We start from the raw sequence: 17,710 nt of genomic DNA on the forward strand, positions 1-17,710 counted from the left end.
TCTTATAATAATAAAAGATCTTTATCTTGTTGTGTCAATAAATTCAAAAGTTATGACATCTTTACCTCATAAAGCAGGGATCTCGAATTTATAGGACATAACCAGGTTTTAATGAGGAAGCAACGACCTCAGAATCATCTTTTGCAAATGCAACAAGCTTCATAAAACCTGAATAAGTTTAAAGCTTTAGTTTCCGAATATTCTTCAAAAACTTTCTCCCTGCGAGTCGTTTCTACTTCTTTAAAAAATTCTAGAGATGTTCGGATACGAGACCAGCAACACAAATACCTTCGATAGTGCCGACAATACCAGCTTGGTGATTGTGGAGTACACACATGTGTGTGCCGATCCGATACCACGTGTTTAAAGTATCAGATTAACCGAGAAAAAACTGCATTTTTCTTTTTCAGTTCTGTCAAACTGATAATAACAGTTCTCTGTATTTGTATTTAAAGGTTCCTGCAGGGTTAGTAACATACCGCTGTTAATTCCTTCTTTAAGTTGTCGTGTTTTTCCAAGTCCAGGTGGTGGAATCGGTGTCAGGAAGGAAAAATCTCTACAATCTGATCCTCTCTGAACTTTACTGTGTTGAATGTTGATCTTTTTCAGCCTGATCCCTCTTTCGTTCATTCAGTTTCTGTTTCCTCTCGTCGACCTCTCGTCCTCAGAGCTCACTGACCCTCTCACTGAGGGTCTCCAGCTCCTCCTGTTCTTGGTAGCGTTCGAGGCCGTGGGCGGCGGCGCTGCGTGGGCCGTTGCTCAGGTGCAGGGGGTAGTCGAGGCCGCTGAGCTGGGCGTGGTGATGCCAGCGCAGGTCATCGCTCTCGTGGGTGATGTAGCGCTCGTTCATGCGGGACTCCAGGTTCCTCAGGTCCAGCCACATCTGGTAGTCCTGGTAGAGAACACAAACACTCGGTTGGTCCTTCTGCCTGTTCCGTTCAAGCCAGTTTGATTATTTATTAAGCCTCAAATCATTTTGTCAGAAGGCGAAACATCTTCAACACTATCCTCACATTTGACAGTTGGACACTAAACTACCATGCAACGTATTCTGATGGTCCCCAGAGGATGACTTTCCTCCTTTTCTCCGAACGTACGGAGCGATAATTGAGGCCTCAACAATCAGAACCAGGTCCAGGAGATCAAGAGTCTAAGTGAACTGTAGATTGGTTAAAAATATTTAAGTTCTGCAAAGTTAAAAAGCTCAAAGTTTGTGTTAAATGAAGCTCCTGACGTCTGTCGTCAAAAGACCTGAACAAATATATGTATTTTCAAATTGGACCCTTTGGTAAATGTATGTTAATAACTGTAAACACAGATTTTACCGTATTTAAATGTATCCATAACCATCAGAGTTACTTAATTGAATTTAGCGTATTCCTCCGTCTTCGGTTGAGTGTCCAGGTGACTCAGCTCCTTCTCAAGTCATTTGTTGTTTTCTCTCATCAGACATCTGAGGGTATACGTTACCTGGAGCCAGGGGTGACTGAGGGTCTTATCAACGCTGTATCTCTTCCTCATCTTTACTTGCAGCAGGTTGTTAATCAGGTCAATCACTACAAGGAGGGAAGGGCAGGAAAAGGAAAGAAGGAATCAAGATAAAGGAAGCAGGAAGAGGTGATGAGCGAGAAAAATGTGAGGTAAAGCCACGAGGGGGAGGATGTGGGGTTGTTCTCCCCCCTGCTCGCCCCCTGTGGTGAGGTGCCAGTCGGGGCTAATGAGCAAAGCTAACATGATGTTAACATTTCTTCAGGGGTCAGTGGTTTGAACAGCTCTGGGACCCCGGGCCCCTCAGGTCTGTGGGGGCCTCCATCGCTTGGTATTATGCACATGAATGGACCACCACATGAATAGACACCCCCCCTTTAGAATCTGTCTAAGTCTCTTTCTAAGAACTGCCTGGACTCTCAAGTATTCCTCCCACACTTCTCATGCCTCGGAGTCACATGACCCACCTTTAATCTGCCCAGTCCTTTTTGTTTTGCACTTGGGCCGAGGGATGGCGATGTCCGTCTTGAAAAGCATCGTGTTCGAAGCAGCTCTCGTTTCCCAGTTCACTTACCAAGCTCAGGAATAGTCTCCGTATTTTACTTGTTAGATTTATTGTTGAATATAATTTTTAATAAAAACCGTACAGTTGCTCCTGGCCTTAAAACATCCGTGTATTTTGTACATGGTTGATTTGTTAATGAATTCGCTGTCCTGCCGATGAACGAGCGCGTGAGTCAGGCTGATTTAAATCCGTCTGGCAGTCGGCAGGTCGATTCCAGCCAGCGCACAAATACATTTATAGACTGTGACGACGACCTGAGTCACGCAGCAGCAGAGACTCATCATAATGTTCCTGAGCTGCTTCGGTATAAAAGCAGGTTCACACTATTTGTATCTTTTGGCAGAAGAAGCCCGGTTTTATAACAAATAAACAGACACCTAAAGAAATCAGAGTAAACGTTTGTCAAAGAAGGTTTCAGTCATTGTTCAAGTCTTCATGTTGGTTTTAATTAGTGATCTGATAATATCCAAACAGCCTGACTCCTGATTGGTCGAGCTCATGTATCACGATACCTCAGCTCAAGAAAACAGCTCCACCCACATCAAGGATATTTTAGCTTAATGTTTGTACAATAGGAGAAAGTTGGGATGTGTCGTCCATCTGTAATTACTGCAAATACACAGGTGAAGGTTGTCTGAAGGTTGTCTGAAGGTTGTCTGAAGGTTGTTTGAAGGTTGTTGTGCCTGATCCAGATTCTGAGAACCCTAAATCTCAATCTGCTGCTCTGCACGGGGACCAGAGTCCTGACCCGCGACCCCCTGTGGTGATCAGACGCTAACGCACGTTTATCCACCAGGTGGCGACAGTGGGTAAATAGGAGTAATAAACGACGCAGAAGACATTAGAGTAAGAAGACACTAAGAAGCCTCATCCCTCCAAACACCAACATAACCCCCCCCCCCCCATTTAAAGTACCAGGTCTGTTTGAACTTTTCTGTGTACACGAGAGACGAGGCCGAGGCTCCTCTGCGTCACGAACCTTCCTGGGAGATCTTCTTCCAGGGGTGAGGAGGGTACATGAAGGCAGCGTTCTGGATCTGATCGTTGATGTCTTCGTCTTCATTGAACGGAAACGTCCCGCTGAGGCTGCAGCACACGGAAACACACAAATACCTGCTTATCGGACACATTGTGTTTGTTGTTCAATGTAGAAAACCGTCAGAGACGAACTAACAGAAGGATGGAGACGTACCACCCTGCTGTTACATGCCTCCGCCCTAAGTGGTCAAAGGTCAAAGGTCACAGTGACCCTTAACCACTCAAATCAGTTCATCTGTAAATCTGAGTGAATGTTTCTACCAACTTTAAAGGCCTGTTGATTTAGAGATATTGTGTTACTGTGACCTTGACCCTTGACCTTGACCTTTAACCACCAAAATACCATCAGTTCATCCACGAGTCACTCAAGATGTTCTTGAGATATCATGTTCTCAAAAATGGGTCAGATGAAAAAGCTATTAAAAAACAGCCACTGGGTGTCTCGGAGACATAAAGTTTAAGAAAAGAGGAGAGAGGAAGAGAATGTGTAAATATAATTATGTAAGACAGAAGTAAAGTAAAGTACGTAAAGACGTCCCATCAGAACAGAAACTCTGAAACAGTGACGGGCTTCCGTTTCCTCGTACCTGACGTAAATGATGACCCCGACCGACCACATGTCCAAGGAGCGGTTGTAGCCTTTGTTCCTGAGGACCTCCGGGGCGAGATACGCCGGCGTGCCGACCACCGAGCGCCGGAACGACTTCTCGCCGATGATCCGAGCGAAGCCAAAGTCACAAAGCTTCACCTGCGGCATGAAATACGTTGAACCTCTGCTGCCGAATCGTCTGCCTCATCACTGTATTTGACTTTTACTGTTGCACTGATTAGATGAAAGTTGACAGTAATATGATAATAATGATAATAATAATAATAATATGTCAAACTTGATGAGATGAAGAAGAACACACACACACAGAGGACCTGTGGGAATGAGTCTGCAGAAGCCAGCAGGACGTTCTCAGGTTTCAGGTCACAGTGGACGATGTTCTTGAAGTGGAGGTGACGCAGAGCGACGAGGATCTGATGACGACACACAAACACACACAAACACACACATACTGAACAAAGCAATACAAACATAATAAAGGCCTTTGCACACTAGACGCGTTTTATAATTTTCGGCGATTAATTCACACATTATTAGCATCTATATCCATCAATATTCCCTTTTTATGAAGTGAAAGCACCAGATCATCTTCGCTTGATGTCGATTTCATCTTTGACTGACGTGCGAGGTCTTTTGTCTTTTAATTTATTATTTGCTATTTTTTGCCGTTTATTCGTGTCAGCGTTGTCGTGCAAAGGCTTTGACTCAACGGTAATTTAATCAAAGACACGTCCAGAAGGTGGCGCTGAAGGAACGGTCACAGTGTCGAGTTCACCCAGGCAGTTTGAAGAAATCGGATGAGATATGACAGCGCCACCTTTAGTCCTGCAGCGAGTGGAAATATCAAACAACCATGGTTAAATCTGAATATATATCCGACGTAATCTGTACAACATACGCACAATGTGGTGTTTTGTGAGCATGTGTTTGTTCACCTGCGTGACGAGGAACTTGGTGACCCTCTCCGGCAGGCGTCCCTTCTCGCTGGACAGGATCATCTCCAGCATGTCTCCGTGGAGCTTCTCCATGACGACGAACACTCGCTCCGGCGTCTCGAACATGCAGTCCAGGTTGACCACGCCCGGGTGGTGCAGACTCTGGAGGGACGAGGGGAAGTCAACCTGCTGCTGGTGCACATGACTTCACACAGAGAGACACCGGGCAGCTTCCTGCTGTGAGGAGACATCGCTAACCCTCGTCCCTCAGTGTCAGAATGACAGGAACATTTTACACAACATAAAACACCTGTAACTCTGTGGCGTGTGAGGGAGTAGAGCAGTTGTCCTCCAACCAGGAGGTCAGCAGTTTGAATCCCAGCCCATGCCGAAGTGTCCTTGGGCAAGATGCCCCCAAAAAAATAATTTTTCATTGCTTTTTCCCGCTGTCACTCGTATGAAACCACTGTGACGCCCCCTGTTGGTCTGTGAGCTGCTGCTCCGAAGCCGCATCGTGTCCAGCGCCATCTTGGTTTTGTGAAACCAGAAGTAGTTATATTTGGAGGAGCAGGGGGTGGAGCCTGACTGAGAGCTCCAGGACACGCCCACCTACACCTGCCACCTGCACTCATTGGACGGTACTAGCTGTCAATCACTCTGTGGCATCCACCCCCCCAACACATCCGGTGCTTTATGGTCTGTTTGACTCTAAATGATCATAATTCACTAAATGAACATCAGCTGTTTGAAGAAGACTTGAAACTAGAGACTGAGACAGAAACTCCTGAATGTTTCCTGACGTTATAAAGTGAGAAGTCACTTTCTAGAGACTTCTATAGAAACATTAATACTCACAAGTCGTTTGTCTTGATCGAGTATTGTTACTGAAGAAAGTTGATTCCCACTGACAGTGTTTGATGTGCAGGTGTGTGTGTGTGTGTGTGTGTGTGTGTGTGTGTGTGTGTGTGTGTGTGTGTGTGTGTGTGTGTGTGTGTGTGTGTGTGTGTGTAGCAGCAGCTTCTGTCATCTGAGCAGCGCTGCAATATTACATGGATATCACACCCCACAGTGTTGCATCGGTAATGAGGTCGTTCACGACAGGAAGTTTCACCTATTGCCGATCTGTTGTGTGTGTGTGTGTGTGTGTGTGTGTGTGTGTGTGTGCGTGCGTGTGTGTGTGTGTACCTGCAGTATGGCCACCTCGTTGCGCAGCTGACTCTCCTGTTTGGTGGGGAAGCGCAGTTTGTCGATGATCTTGATGGCCACGTCTCGGCCGGACTTCCTGTGTTTACCTGCAGTCACATGTGTGTTTTTATTTTCAAGACAAACTCGACTGAACAGAATATCCCTGAGACTCTAAAACTCACAGGTCAAATCTCCCTGAACTCGTCAGAGCTTCGTACTTTCTTCTATGATTTTATGAGCATTTTGAATTTGTGCAAAGAAAGAAAAAACATGTCATTAATCTAAAAGTGGCCCTGAAATGATATACATGTCTGAGTGAGTTTACTTTAAAGAATAATAAATGCCGATGCTGTTTGATGATGTGTCTCTCTTCACCTCCGTAGACGATGCCAAACTGTCCCGAGCCAAGAACCTCGTCTGGGAAGATTTGATACACGGAGTTGATGTCCTGAAAAACACAGTAACTCCCCTGAGAAGAAGTTCACAACCATCGCTCTGTGGTTCGAGTGCAGGGTAAACTGAAGGCTGCAATTTACAGGAACAGTTTCAGACGTGCACCAAAGTTTGCATGTTACTGAAATGTTCTGGAGGTGAGAACAAATGTCTGAGTGCTTCTGTCTGCAAACAGCTGAACATCCAACCCTGGGCTGAAGGTCTGAGTGGAGTTGGGACCAAAGCGCTGCACCGCTCTGAGGTTCAGAGGTTTAAACCTCCTGCTTCAGCTTGAGGGAATAAACCTCAACGAAGGCACCTTCAAAAAGAAGCAGTCAAGTTGTTTCACAGAGTTTTAAAAGTCTTAAAACAAGAATTGTTTAGTTTCCTCACAAAAAAGACCTCAGAAGGTGGATATTAAATTCAATACAGTAAAAAATTTAATTAGCAGACAACTGAAATATCCTCTCTTGCCTGCAGGCATCGATATGAAGTTTGTTACGATGTGAGTTGTCGGGGGACTTCACACTCTTATGATCTAAACTGGGACTGTGCGCAGGAGCTTCAGTCGGTTTTAATGAAACCTGCAGCAAACACTGTCACTGCTGCTGCTGCGGCAGAGGAAAGGAACAATGATTTGTAGTTAGAAAATAGATCCATCTGTTAACTGGCTCCATGTCGTGTTAGTTTAACAATACACTTCTACATTCAGATCATCAGAGCTGTGTTACATCTGTAGCTGAGGTATTTCATTATCATTTCAAACCTGCAGAAATCGAATCAAACGAGGTGACGATGTGTTTGGTCGCCTGTTGGTGGCGTCATATCCTCTTTTTAGATCTTGTGGGTTTTTAACTATATATTTGAAGCAGATTAAGGATTTTAGTCGTCGGCTGTTTGGATCTTAAGTTAAGAACACTCATTCTTTTCGAGGCGTCTGTCTTCTACATCATCACTTCGTACACTAGTGATGATGTTCTTACATTTCGTTACGCAGTTAGAAACCACGTTGAGAAGAGCAGTGGAGAGAAAAACTTAAAAAATGAGCTGCTGAAGCTGTCGCAGCTGAAGCAGAGGAAGCTGAGACAGGTTGACGGAAAGTGGGTCCAACAAAAAGCAAAGTGCATCAATTCATCAGCTGCTGGAGGAGCTCGGAGAGAAGGTTTTTGTGGAGCAGAGCCGACTGCGCCTCCTGAGTGTGACTGCGCGGCGTCAGGGATCTGCCACAGCTTTGACACCAGAAGTGCAAAATATTTTCTTCTTCACTTGTCTGCAATCACGTCTCCCTCTTCTCCCCCGTTAGCTGACAGCCTAATATCACACCTCAAGCAAAGAGGACAGAAATACAATATTATAAACCTCCCCCCCTCCTTCCCCCTCTCCACGATCTCGCTGCCTAATTACCATCCGTCACTATGGAAACCATTTGGCTGAGTGAGTAATCACAGTAATCTCCATCCGAGGTGCTTGAAGACGTGCTCACCTTGGAGACGGCGAGGTGCACGTCTGCATGGAAATGGCACTCGGCGTTCTCTGCAGTTTATTTGCATGAGTGGAATTTGCGGACATTTGAGCGGCGTGTGAATCTTTGTGGTGTGAATGCACAGAGCGTTGGAAACGTACTGATCGGCTCCGGCACGATCTGTGACATACGATTCCTCCAAATGTGAGAGGATGAAAAGGATTAGACGAGAGATCTGAGAGAAACAGAGAGCAGCTTCTTCACTTGAGTTTCATAGGTATCAGGCGCAGTACTCCACAGTACTACAGTACTCCACAGTACTACAGTGTTGTACTGTGGAGTACTGAGTGTGTTTGTGCCTGAGTGTGTTTGTGAGTGTGTTGTTTGTGAGTGTGTGTGTTTTCTCACCACGTTCTCCTGGATCTGACAGTTAGACACTGAAATGCTGATGGAAACTTCCTCTGTTGATGAGACACAAACGTGATCACAGTTAATAATCAACACACACACAAGCTCTTATAAGCAAATAAATTAAACTTCACCTTTTCTTCATCTGTTAAACTTCACCTCTGCATTTACTCCACTGAATTTACTCTGTGTATTTATACTGCGACCACAGCGAAGTGTTAGTCATGTTCACTCTGACGTCAGTGAAGCCCTGAAATACCTCTGATGGGTCTAGTGTAGGCGTCGACGGCCCTGAGGGTCTGAGGATGAACATATTAATACCTGAGCTGGAGGAGGCCTTTCACAGGCAGGATGATGATATAATGACATTTGTCCAGTTTCCTTCCAAACAGATTCTCTATCACAACCTCGGCTGCACAGACAGTGAAGTGTGTCCAGGTTCATGAGGACAGAGCACAGAACACTTCCTCTATTCCCATTTTGTTTCTGCTTTACATTAAAAGCTGGAAAACTCATGTTATTGCCAAATGTTTGATATATATTCATATTTATCTTTAATCTCTAAAATTAAGTTCTGCAAATTTGAACCAAGTTTGGCTGCACAACATGAGTTTGTATAGAGACTGAAAATAAGTTTTTTTAACCTCAGTCATAAACATAAACACAGATTTTGGGTGATGTGAAACCGAAGGTCGCCGTCTGGCACAAAAGCTGAGGAATCTCAACACCTCCTGATGTGTCGTGGGGTCCAAACAGAAAAGAACACAGAGATGTTGGATACTGTTGTATGAAAAGATGGTTCCACAAAAACAGAAGTAAAATACAGATGCAGTTTTTAAGTATCATCAGGAACAATAACCAGAGTATAGATAAAGTTGGGTGTCATCTGCGTAGAAAAGAAGTTTATCCAGAAAAGAGCCTTGTGGAACTCCGTACTGAATATTCATTCTTACTGTGATGAAAGGTTTCGACTCGAGACAAAGTTACCACATGACAGAAACTACTTCCCTCTGTATCCTAATTTGTCCGAACTATCAAAAAAGTGAGATCGACAAAACACGTAAAGGCAGTTTACCCAAGATTCAATGTGACGCAACATGTACTTAATTTAATACAAACTCTTCACTTTTATGGTCAACATTGTTCATGAGTTGAACAAAGATAAAACTTTTTAAAAACTCAACATACAATGCCTGTGCGATATAAGTACTTCGACAGTGACTCACTGTGTCCGCTGTGGTGAGAACCATGAGAAACTCCTGTGGAAACCGCCGGCATCAGGGCGTGCTGAATGGCCATCTCCCACATCCGAGCCACATCCTGCCCCACGCCGCTGACCTGAAAGCATCCGGCAACAAACAGTGAACACAGCAAAGAGCTGGAGGAGGAAAACTTATATCCATATACATGTACACGTATGTATACGCACATCTCACTGGGTTAACCATGAGAGGAAGTCCTCTGTGTTGTCATGGTGACAGATCAGTTGTAACCATGTGGCCTAAGAGTGGAACATGATAACATTGGGGTCGTACATGGGGGACGTCCATCAGTGATGTTGACACAACAGGATCATGAACACAGACGGGTGAATAAACACAGCGTCACACGACACTCGCTCCGTCTCACCAGAACGCTGCTGCCGCTCACACACGACTCCGCCCTCGGCAGGTTCTCTCCGACGAAGTAAACCAGTGACGCCGTGGCGATCTCGAAGCAGTGAGGGTTAGCGCCATCAGGGAGCAGAGAGACGGTCTGGGCCGGTTCCAGAGACAAGATCTCTGACAGAGGGATCTCCTGCAGACAGAGGAGGAGGAGGAGCAGGAGGAGGAGGAGGAGATGAAGATGATCTGGAGCCAAAATCAGGAGATGGAGCCGTGGTAGCGAGGTCCTGCTGATACATACACTCGACCAATCAGGAGTCAGTCTCAGCTGTCAATTAACTAATTCAAACCAAACCGATCAGAAACACTTGAACAAACGTCAGTTTGATAAAAACTACCTGAAATAACAGAAACCATCTTTGACAAACATTTATTTAACGTCTACTTTGATTTATTTGTTTGATTTAGATTTTTTAGTCCATGTCCCCTCTGCTAACATGGAGGAGACGGGGTTTGCGATATGTTTTGACCCTTGGAGCCACCGTACCTTTGACTGGGGAGAAGCTTTGACAGCGAGAGAAATGTTCACAGTAATTCAGTCATAGTTTAAACATGAAAAGTGAATCGAGTTTCTAGAGTAGCAATAACAACCAGGAGGGGGCGACGTCTGCGCTCTTCTTACCTTGTAGTATTTACTTCCGGTGTCGTTCTGAAACAACGTGATGCATTTACTGTCCAACCGCCAGTAATGTCTTTTCCTCTGAAACACAGAGATGAAGAGATGATCGTGAAAAGAGGAGACGGGGAGAGAGACGGAAAGAAGAAGAGATGAGGAAAGAGGAGGTGGAGAGAGAGGAGAGGAGTGAAGGAGAAACAGACTTCTTTTCTTCCTCCGTTTACATTTCATCTTTTCGTTAAATACTTTAATTAGAAAGTTACAGTTTCCCGTCATGTATTCATTCACATGTTCATCACATATGAGCTCATTGTGAAAAGGCCTTCGCCGACATTTTCTTTTTTACTTTAAATTACCCACAATGCCCAGCGACACTTTACTGTGGCACAAAAGGGTGACGAGAACTTTCTTTAGTTTTTCAGTCACCACTGATGATGAAGAAACCAAATAATTACTGAGACACTTTTCTTCTAGTTCACCATTTGTAGGTTTTTGTCTTTTCGATGTAAAAATGCTCGGAGGACGTTTGTAACAACAGTAACTGGAGTGTGGACCACGTGGAGTTTGGACCACGTGGAGTTTGGACCACGTGGAGTTTGACCACGTGGAGTTTGGTCTGAGGAACCTTCACACCTGATATTTAGATTCAGACTAAACTGGGAAGTCTGAAGATCTGAAACAAACCAGGTGTTTAAGAGTTGTGCAGGTCAGACAGAAAGGTTGACAGGTGATTGACAGGTGATTGACAGGTAAAGTGACAGACGAGTACCAGAGTGTCTTTGCTGGTGCAGTGGACCATCCAACCCTCCTTCATCACGTTGCTAGTCTTCCTCTTTGTGTGTTTGACGGACTGAACAACTCGCATCAGAGGGATGTTGTTACTGGTGGACGGGCTGTAGGGGGCGGGACAAAGCACAACTTCAGATCTGTGTGTGTGTGTGTGTGTGTGTGTGTGTGTGTGTGTGTGTGTGTGTGTGTGTGTGTGTGCGTGTACTTCATGTCTTTGTACCTGATGGCCCGGTTGGACTCGTCCAGGTCGGGGTCATGAAGGTCGCAGAGGTCACTTGGCCCCGTCTCCAGCAACAGACCCCCCTCCGATGTCAGTGCTTCATCCATGTCGTCTAACAGGCCACCGCCTCTGTCGATGTCGTGGTCGTCCAGGCAACCCTCCGCCATCATGACATCTGACTCCGCCCCCGGGCTAAGGAGCTCTAGGGGGCAAAAACAAGAATCCGTGTGTTGACCAGGAAAGTGAGGACGATTACACGTCAGGTTGACGATAGTGTTGGATTCACGCTCGTTGTTCGATTGGTCAACGAGGATCCTTGTTTGTAGAGTTAAAGCTCAAACGAGTGTGTTGAAACTTGCCTCCGTTTTTAGAGACTTCTCCGAGGCAGTTGTTCGGCACTTTGGGAGCACATCGTTTGTGACAGTTAAATTTACAATCTGAGGGAAAAGGAGAAGAGACATTAGTTCATTGAGCAGGAAACAGCTCAGGAAAGGTCCCTCGCTCCGTCTCTGGTTTCTTTTACCAAAAAGAAAATGACCTCACTCCGTTCACAAGGAGTTAAGTCTTCCGTTGTCTGGCCCACAGACTGTAAACGAAGATGGTTATAGAGCAGTTGAGTTGAAGCTCTACTCAGAGTCGGACGTCAAACCACTGTTGACAGGACATGTTGGAGAAGATGCTCACCTTTGCACTGCAGTCCCTGTCTGAAGAGGCCTTTCAGCAGCTTCTTGCAGTGCTGGCAGACGGTGGGTCGGGTGTACGAGTGGATGAGGAAGGTGTGAGGAACTTTGACCTTCGACAGAAAGATCTTGTCCAGTTCGATGGGGCGGCCGATGTACGACTGGGAGCTGGAACGACGCTCTCTGCCGGGGAAGTACTCCAACTGGTTCTTCTGCTGCGATGAGGGAAGGACAGAAACACCAGTGGAGGAGCGACACCATCATCATCGTCAGAAGACTCATTATCAGGCGACTTGCGTTATGACGAATGGTGAAAACAGGGCGAAGCTTAGTTTCCTGTGAAGCATCAACTTGTTGTCTACAACCTCAAACTACCGACACGAACAGAGAATACGTATCTTTCTTTTTATCGCTTTACTTTTGAGTTTGAATCAGTTCTGGACTCTCAGGACTTTAATCAAACCTCTGATATATTCACAATTATAAAACAATAATGGAATGAAAGACAAATCGTTAATGCAACATATCAAAACTACACAGTGAAGGAAATAAAAATGATATTTACGGTCTTTACACACCGCAGGTCTGACATGTGTCTGATAGATTGTAAGCAATCAACATTGGACCTGATTATCGTGAAGCGGGTCTCAACCAGCGGGTCAAGCGGTGTTTGCCGTCATTTATCCGCCACGCCCCCCCGTTGTGTAAAGGCCTTTAAATTACTGCAGAATTATCATAATAATCATGTTATAATATGATCATATTATGGAGAAAGTGGTGCGACTTACCTCCATGCTGGGACTGACAGGAGACTGGACGATGGGCGAGAAGAGAGACAGAGAAAAAGTCAAAGTGGGCTTCAAACGTTGTCTTTAACCAAAACAATCTAAGAACCTCAAAGTGACACAAAATATTTAACAGTCTTTTTCTCACCGAGCAAAGTTTGGCAGTGATGTAAGGAACTGAATTTTTACCTCACAGCCAATCAGATGCTGACTCAAGCAACAGGAAGTGTCCAATCACAGCTTAGCACCCACACCTGTGTTCTGTCAGTGTTTGGACGTTTCCCACTAACGTGAAACCGATCAGTGTTTAGATCGGGGACTAATAAAGTTGTTTTGAATTGTTATTTGAGAACATTTTTTTCTGTTTATTTTTACTGTTACTTGAGCAAAATGTGCTTATTCGGTTTCAGCTGTTAGCCAAGTTAGCATTAGCTAAAGTTAGGGAAGTGGATCTCTCGGGATCTCGAAGGTAAACGTGTCAGTTGTAGACGAACATTTCACCGGCGTAGCAACAGAAACTAAGGGGGGCGGGGCTTAGCTCATTTAGGATGTGTCCTGTGAGACGGAGCTGCAGCGCACTGACCAGTAAAGCTTCGTCGGTGTAGTGAGGAGGTGAGGGCTCCGCAGACAGGGGGCGGCCCATGTTGATCAGCCCCCCCGTCAGGGAGATGTTGGACGGTCGACGCCGTCTCACCCCGCTGCAGTTATTTGGGATCTTAAAGGCACAGCGCTTGTGATAGTTCAGACCACAGCCTGGACAGAAAGAGACGAGAAGACAAGATGCAACAATTCATGCATTTTGGTCTCTCAACCACAAAACGGCATCGGTCTGTAAGTCCACGCCTACCTTCGCATTTGAGTCCCTGTCGTACGAGTCCCCACAGCATCTCTCCACAGTGGTCGCAGAAGGCCGGAGCTCGGTACGAGTGGACAAACAGACAGTGTGGACGAATCTGGAAATCCTCCACTGTGGCTGAAGCTGCAGAACGATTTCAAAAAGACGTTTGGTTACAGGTGAATTCTCCAAACAGAAGTTTAGCAGAGTTTAGCAGCATACGACAAATGTTTGGTTTATTTTTATTTCAAAGAGCTCTATTTTGTTTGTGTAAAAATATTTACAGCGTTGTGTATATCTGCTTTCAGACATAAACTGATCCTGACGTGTTCATGACATGTTCCTGACGTGTTCCTGACGTGTTCCTGACATGTTCCTGACATGTTCTGCAGGTTCTGTCTGTGAGAACAATGTCTGAGTCCGTGTCTCTGGACATTTTCTGGATCTTCTCCTGCAGCCTCCTGGTAAAATGTGTGGAAGCTTCCCAGTGAGCGAGTGGACGTGTTGATGAGGTTTCTAACACATGACGGACGTGAAACTGGAAGAACACAAAGATCTCAGGATGAAGAAGAGGAGCCGTACACGTAGAAGACGAAGACGTCAACTTGGAAACACGAGGAGGTTCCAGATCTTTTGGTGATGAGGGCCGACGTTTCTGATAAGTTTTGGTAATAAGTATAAAAAGTGATTTCAAACAAACTGCAGATGTGGTTTTTAAAGCAACTCGCTGACGAGCAGCTGCTGGTGTTTAGGGGCGGGGCTGCTGGGCTGGCAGCCATCATGACCATCAGAGCCCAAACATCCAGCAGCTGTTTTCACAAAAACCCAGCTGGGCTCCCACCGGCAGCACCAAGACGTCCTGCTGAGAAACTCACAACACGAGGAAGGAGTCAACTGGGCTGTGTCACAGGAAGATTTCTCTTTCTTAGAAAGTCGCTGCTTCACCTTTGAACCTGTTTCCTCTTTCTCCAGGTTTAAGGTCAGAGGTCAGAGGTGGGTAGGTTGAGGTTAGTGTTAGGGTTAGTCGTGACCTGGTCCTGGTTAAGGTCAGACGTGAAAACAGCGGATCTTTGCAGAATCAGTTAAACCGGAGACGACACCTAAAAGATACGTTCAGTGTCGGTTCAGAAATATAAGGAACACCAGAGTTTCCCCTCGACTCTCCAGAGCTGGAGAGAGAGAGATGAGAGGAGGGACATAAACACAGCAGCGGAGGGAAAGAGTCATGAATGGCTTGTTCTGGGTATTTTGTAAATGTTTGGGAGGAACGAGAGGCTCTCAGCAGGCGCAGATGCAACCGAGTGTTTGGTTGGTTGGCCGGCAGGCTTGGCAAAGCATGATGGGTAGTTGGGGATACAGTTTTTGCTCTATTCCTCTTGTTTTTCTGCCTCTCTCTCTCTCTCACACACACACTCTCCCTGCGCTGTGGTCCTCCAGCAGAATGCAGCTCTGATTAGACATTCTGCTGCAGGAAATTACCAACATTTATTCAAATTATTGTTTATGCCTTTTGTTTGGAGGAGCAACGTGCGTTTGAAAGTGTGAACAAGCTCCCGGACTGTTATTATATGCTTCAGAAAATAACATGACTGTGTGTGTGTGAGTGTGTGTGTGTGTGTGTGTGTGTGTGTGAGAGAGTAAGAGTGTGTGTGTGTGTGTGTGTGTGTGTGTGTGTGTGTGTGTGTCTGTGTGTAGGTAGACCCTGTCTGAATATAACCGCCTGTGTGTGTGTGTGTGTTCTCTGTGTTGGAATTAGTAGCGTTGAGGAGCCGTTGACTTGTTAACCCACAAACAGAAAACAAACACTGTGGGCAGGGGGTTGTGTTGTTCTAAACTACATTCATCACGTTTTCAAGCTCAATAAATATGTTTAACAGCAGATTCACTTTATTTCCTCTGTTTAACAGTGAGGAATATTGACATGTCGTGATTGACAGCTGCGACTGACTCGTGATTGGTCGATCAGCGTTTATGTTCTTCCTCATCATCTTCCTCATCTTAGTATTTTTTTCCCACTTGTTCTTCCCACTCTTTTTTCCTCCTTCCTCCTCTTCTGCTCCTCTTCGTCCTCCATCAGGAAGCTGATGCTCAGTTGAAAACACGTCTGTTAACGTCTCAGTGACGGCTGAAGTGTGAAGGAAACAGGAAATGAACCTTTGTGTTGTGTTGTAACAGGAAGCACCAGTCAAGAGAACTGTTAAAAGAAAACATCCTGAAAAATGGGACGGGAGCGAACGATTTAATTTTAAATAAACTTTTCCCTCTTTTCCTCTTTATTCTTTAGCAAATCTACGCTCTTATTTTGAAAAGCTTTTAGTTTTATTGTTATTATTACAGAAACAAATTAAGAAAAATACAAAAAGTTGATCCGAGTGATAAACCTAAAGAAAAAAGTGAGGAAAAGCAACAATATTAATTAACACACACACACACACACACACACACACACACACACACACACACACACACACACACACACACACACACACACACACACACACACAGTACTGGCTGGTGGCGGAGAGAGGAAATTGGAAGCAGCAGCTTTCAGGCCGTTAGCGTAGCGTGAACACCTGAGCCCCGAGCTGGACGAGAGCCAGAGAGACGAGTCTGACGGAGACGACGGCATCGAACCATCGTCCCTCACATCTGGAGACTGTCAGCTCCATTTCAGTCCATCTGCTGCGACAACCAACCAACGAGTCTTTGTTTGGGTTTGTTCAAAGGTTTTACCCAGAATGCATCTGTGACGCCAGTTGTCTGGTGGTTTGTTGGCGACATGTTGCCAGAGGAGAACAGGCCAGGAGATGAGCAGGTGGAGAGAGAGGAGGAGTTGAAGATGAATGACCAAGTCCCTCCACACTGAGAGATTTCAGACGACCAGCCCCGCCCACTTGTGATGTCACCAGCCCGGCCCCGCCCCCTCACCTGACAGCACGGCCTCCACCAGGTCTCCCTCCTGGATCTGAGCAGCAGAGCGCAGCAGCTGCAGCACGTTCTCCGACGTCTGGTCATGGCGAAACAGCAGGATCTTCTCGTACATCCCATAGAAGCCGCACTCTGGTAACTGACGTGGAGAGAGAGAGCAGAGCGCCGTGAATACCGACAGAGTGACCAACACAGAAGAGTATCCACAGTAAATCAAGACGAGCGACGTGTCTCCACTTCCTCCTGTTGGACAAGAATAATGTTAAAGGGGACATAGCATGCCCATTTTACCACAAGTTGATATGGTTCCTTGGGGTCTTAATGAAATGTCTGTAACATACTTTGGTCAAAATACCACAAGGATCATATAAAACAGCTCCTTTTTACCCTGTATAAAACAGCCCTCCACAGAGCGACCTGTTTTGAGTGCCTGTTCCTTTAAATGCTAATGAGCCAGCTCCCCCCTCCCCCCTCTCCCCCCATGATTTTAAACGATATAAATTACATATTTTATATGATATAAATTATCAAATATGCATCCCATACTTTGTATTCCCTTGTTGTCCTGGAGTTTTAATTTTCCCAATCACATAATTAAATGTCCCCTCTGCCCCCCACTACAAGCACACAAGCAGACAGACAGAGAGAGAAAGAGAGGTGGGGGCTATGAAGACCATCATTTACCCCGAACCCCGACATTCAACAGGTACAACAACAAGCGGAGAAAGCAGAATCGCGGGCTGACCTTATATATACAGTCTATGGGGCTGACCAGCGGAGAAATGCTCGTCCCGTGTGAACAGCCAGGCGGCTGCGTGCTGGAGAACGGCGCTGCGCTGCCTCAGCGGCACTTCCGCGTCCGGTGTACCCCGGCGTAACTACTGTAACCCGGCGGAACTACTGTAACCCGGCGGAACTACTGTAACCCGGCGGAACTACTGTAACCCGGCGGAACTACTGTAACCCGGCGGAACTACTGTAACCCGGCGGAACTACTGTAACCCGGCATACAGTAGAGCTGAACACTGCGGAAGTCTTCCACACAGCTGGCCAAGACCATGTAGGGAGAC

The 17,710-nt window shown here is 45.8% G+C and overlaps 1 protein-coding gene across 2 annotated transcripts; it reads right to left on the reverse strand.

Annotated features, from left to right (window-relative positions):
• Positions 1–94: 94 nt before the first annotated feature.
• Positions 95–16,770, reverse strand: prkd1 (protein kinase D1). 2 transcript variants are annotated; one of them, XM_047341669.1, is made up of 20 exons: positions 16,641–16,770; positions 13,725–13,856; positions 13,461–13,630; positions 12,881–12,904; positions 12,097–12,307; positions 11,772–11,849; positions 11,413–11,614; positions 11,173–11,296; positions 10,410–10,487; positions 9,753–9,920; positions 9,350–9,461; positions 8,124–8,176; positions 6,197–6,269; positions 5,822–5,928; positions 4,637–4,798; positions 4,016–4,114; positions 3,679–3,839; positions 3,033–3,139; positions 1,471–1,556; positions 95–892 (listed from the first exon to the last, which is right to left on the reverse strand). In XM_047341669.1, exons 1-20 carry the CDS (start codon positions 16,753–16,755, stop codon positions 665–667), a joined length of 2,490 nt encoding a protein of 829 aa, XP_047197625.1. In that variant the 5' UTR covers positions 16,756–16,770; the 3' UTR covers positions 95–664. The 2 variants fall into 2 exon arrangements, with proteins under 2 accessions (XP_047197625.1, XP_047197626.1); XM_047341670.1 differs by lacking the exon at positions 12,881–12,904.
• Between the last annotated feature and the right edge of the window lie 940 nt (positions 16,771–17,710).

This window comes from Hippoglossus stenolepis, chromosome 10, assembly GCF_022539355.2.
Source record: "Hippoglossus stenolepis isolate QCI-W04-F060 chromosome 10, HSTE1.2, whole genome shotgun sequence".
NCBI classification, from domain to species: Eukaryota; Metazoa; Chordata; class Actinopteri; order Pleuronectiformes; family Pleuronectidae; genus Hippoglossus; species Hippoglossus stenolepis.

What these genes read in the sequence shown, in the direction of transcription:
- prkd1 (XM_047341669.1), bottom strand. Translation starts at nt 16,755, where the DNA reads ATGTACGAGAAGATCCTGCTGTTTCGCCATGACCAGACGTCGGAGAAC. An exon ending in CTGTCAGTCCCAGCATGGAG is followed by an intron (nt 12,308 to 12,880) that starts GTAAGTCGCACC and finishes CCCTCATCGCAG; the next exon opens with CAGAAGAACCAGTTGGAGTA. An exon ending in GGGGTCATCATTTACGTCAG is followed by an intron (nt 3,140 to 3,678) that starts GTACGAGGAAAC and finishes CGTGTGCTGCAG; the next exon opens with CCTCAGCGGGACGTTTCCGT.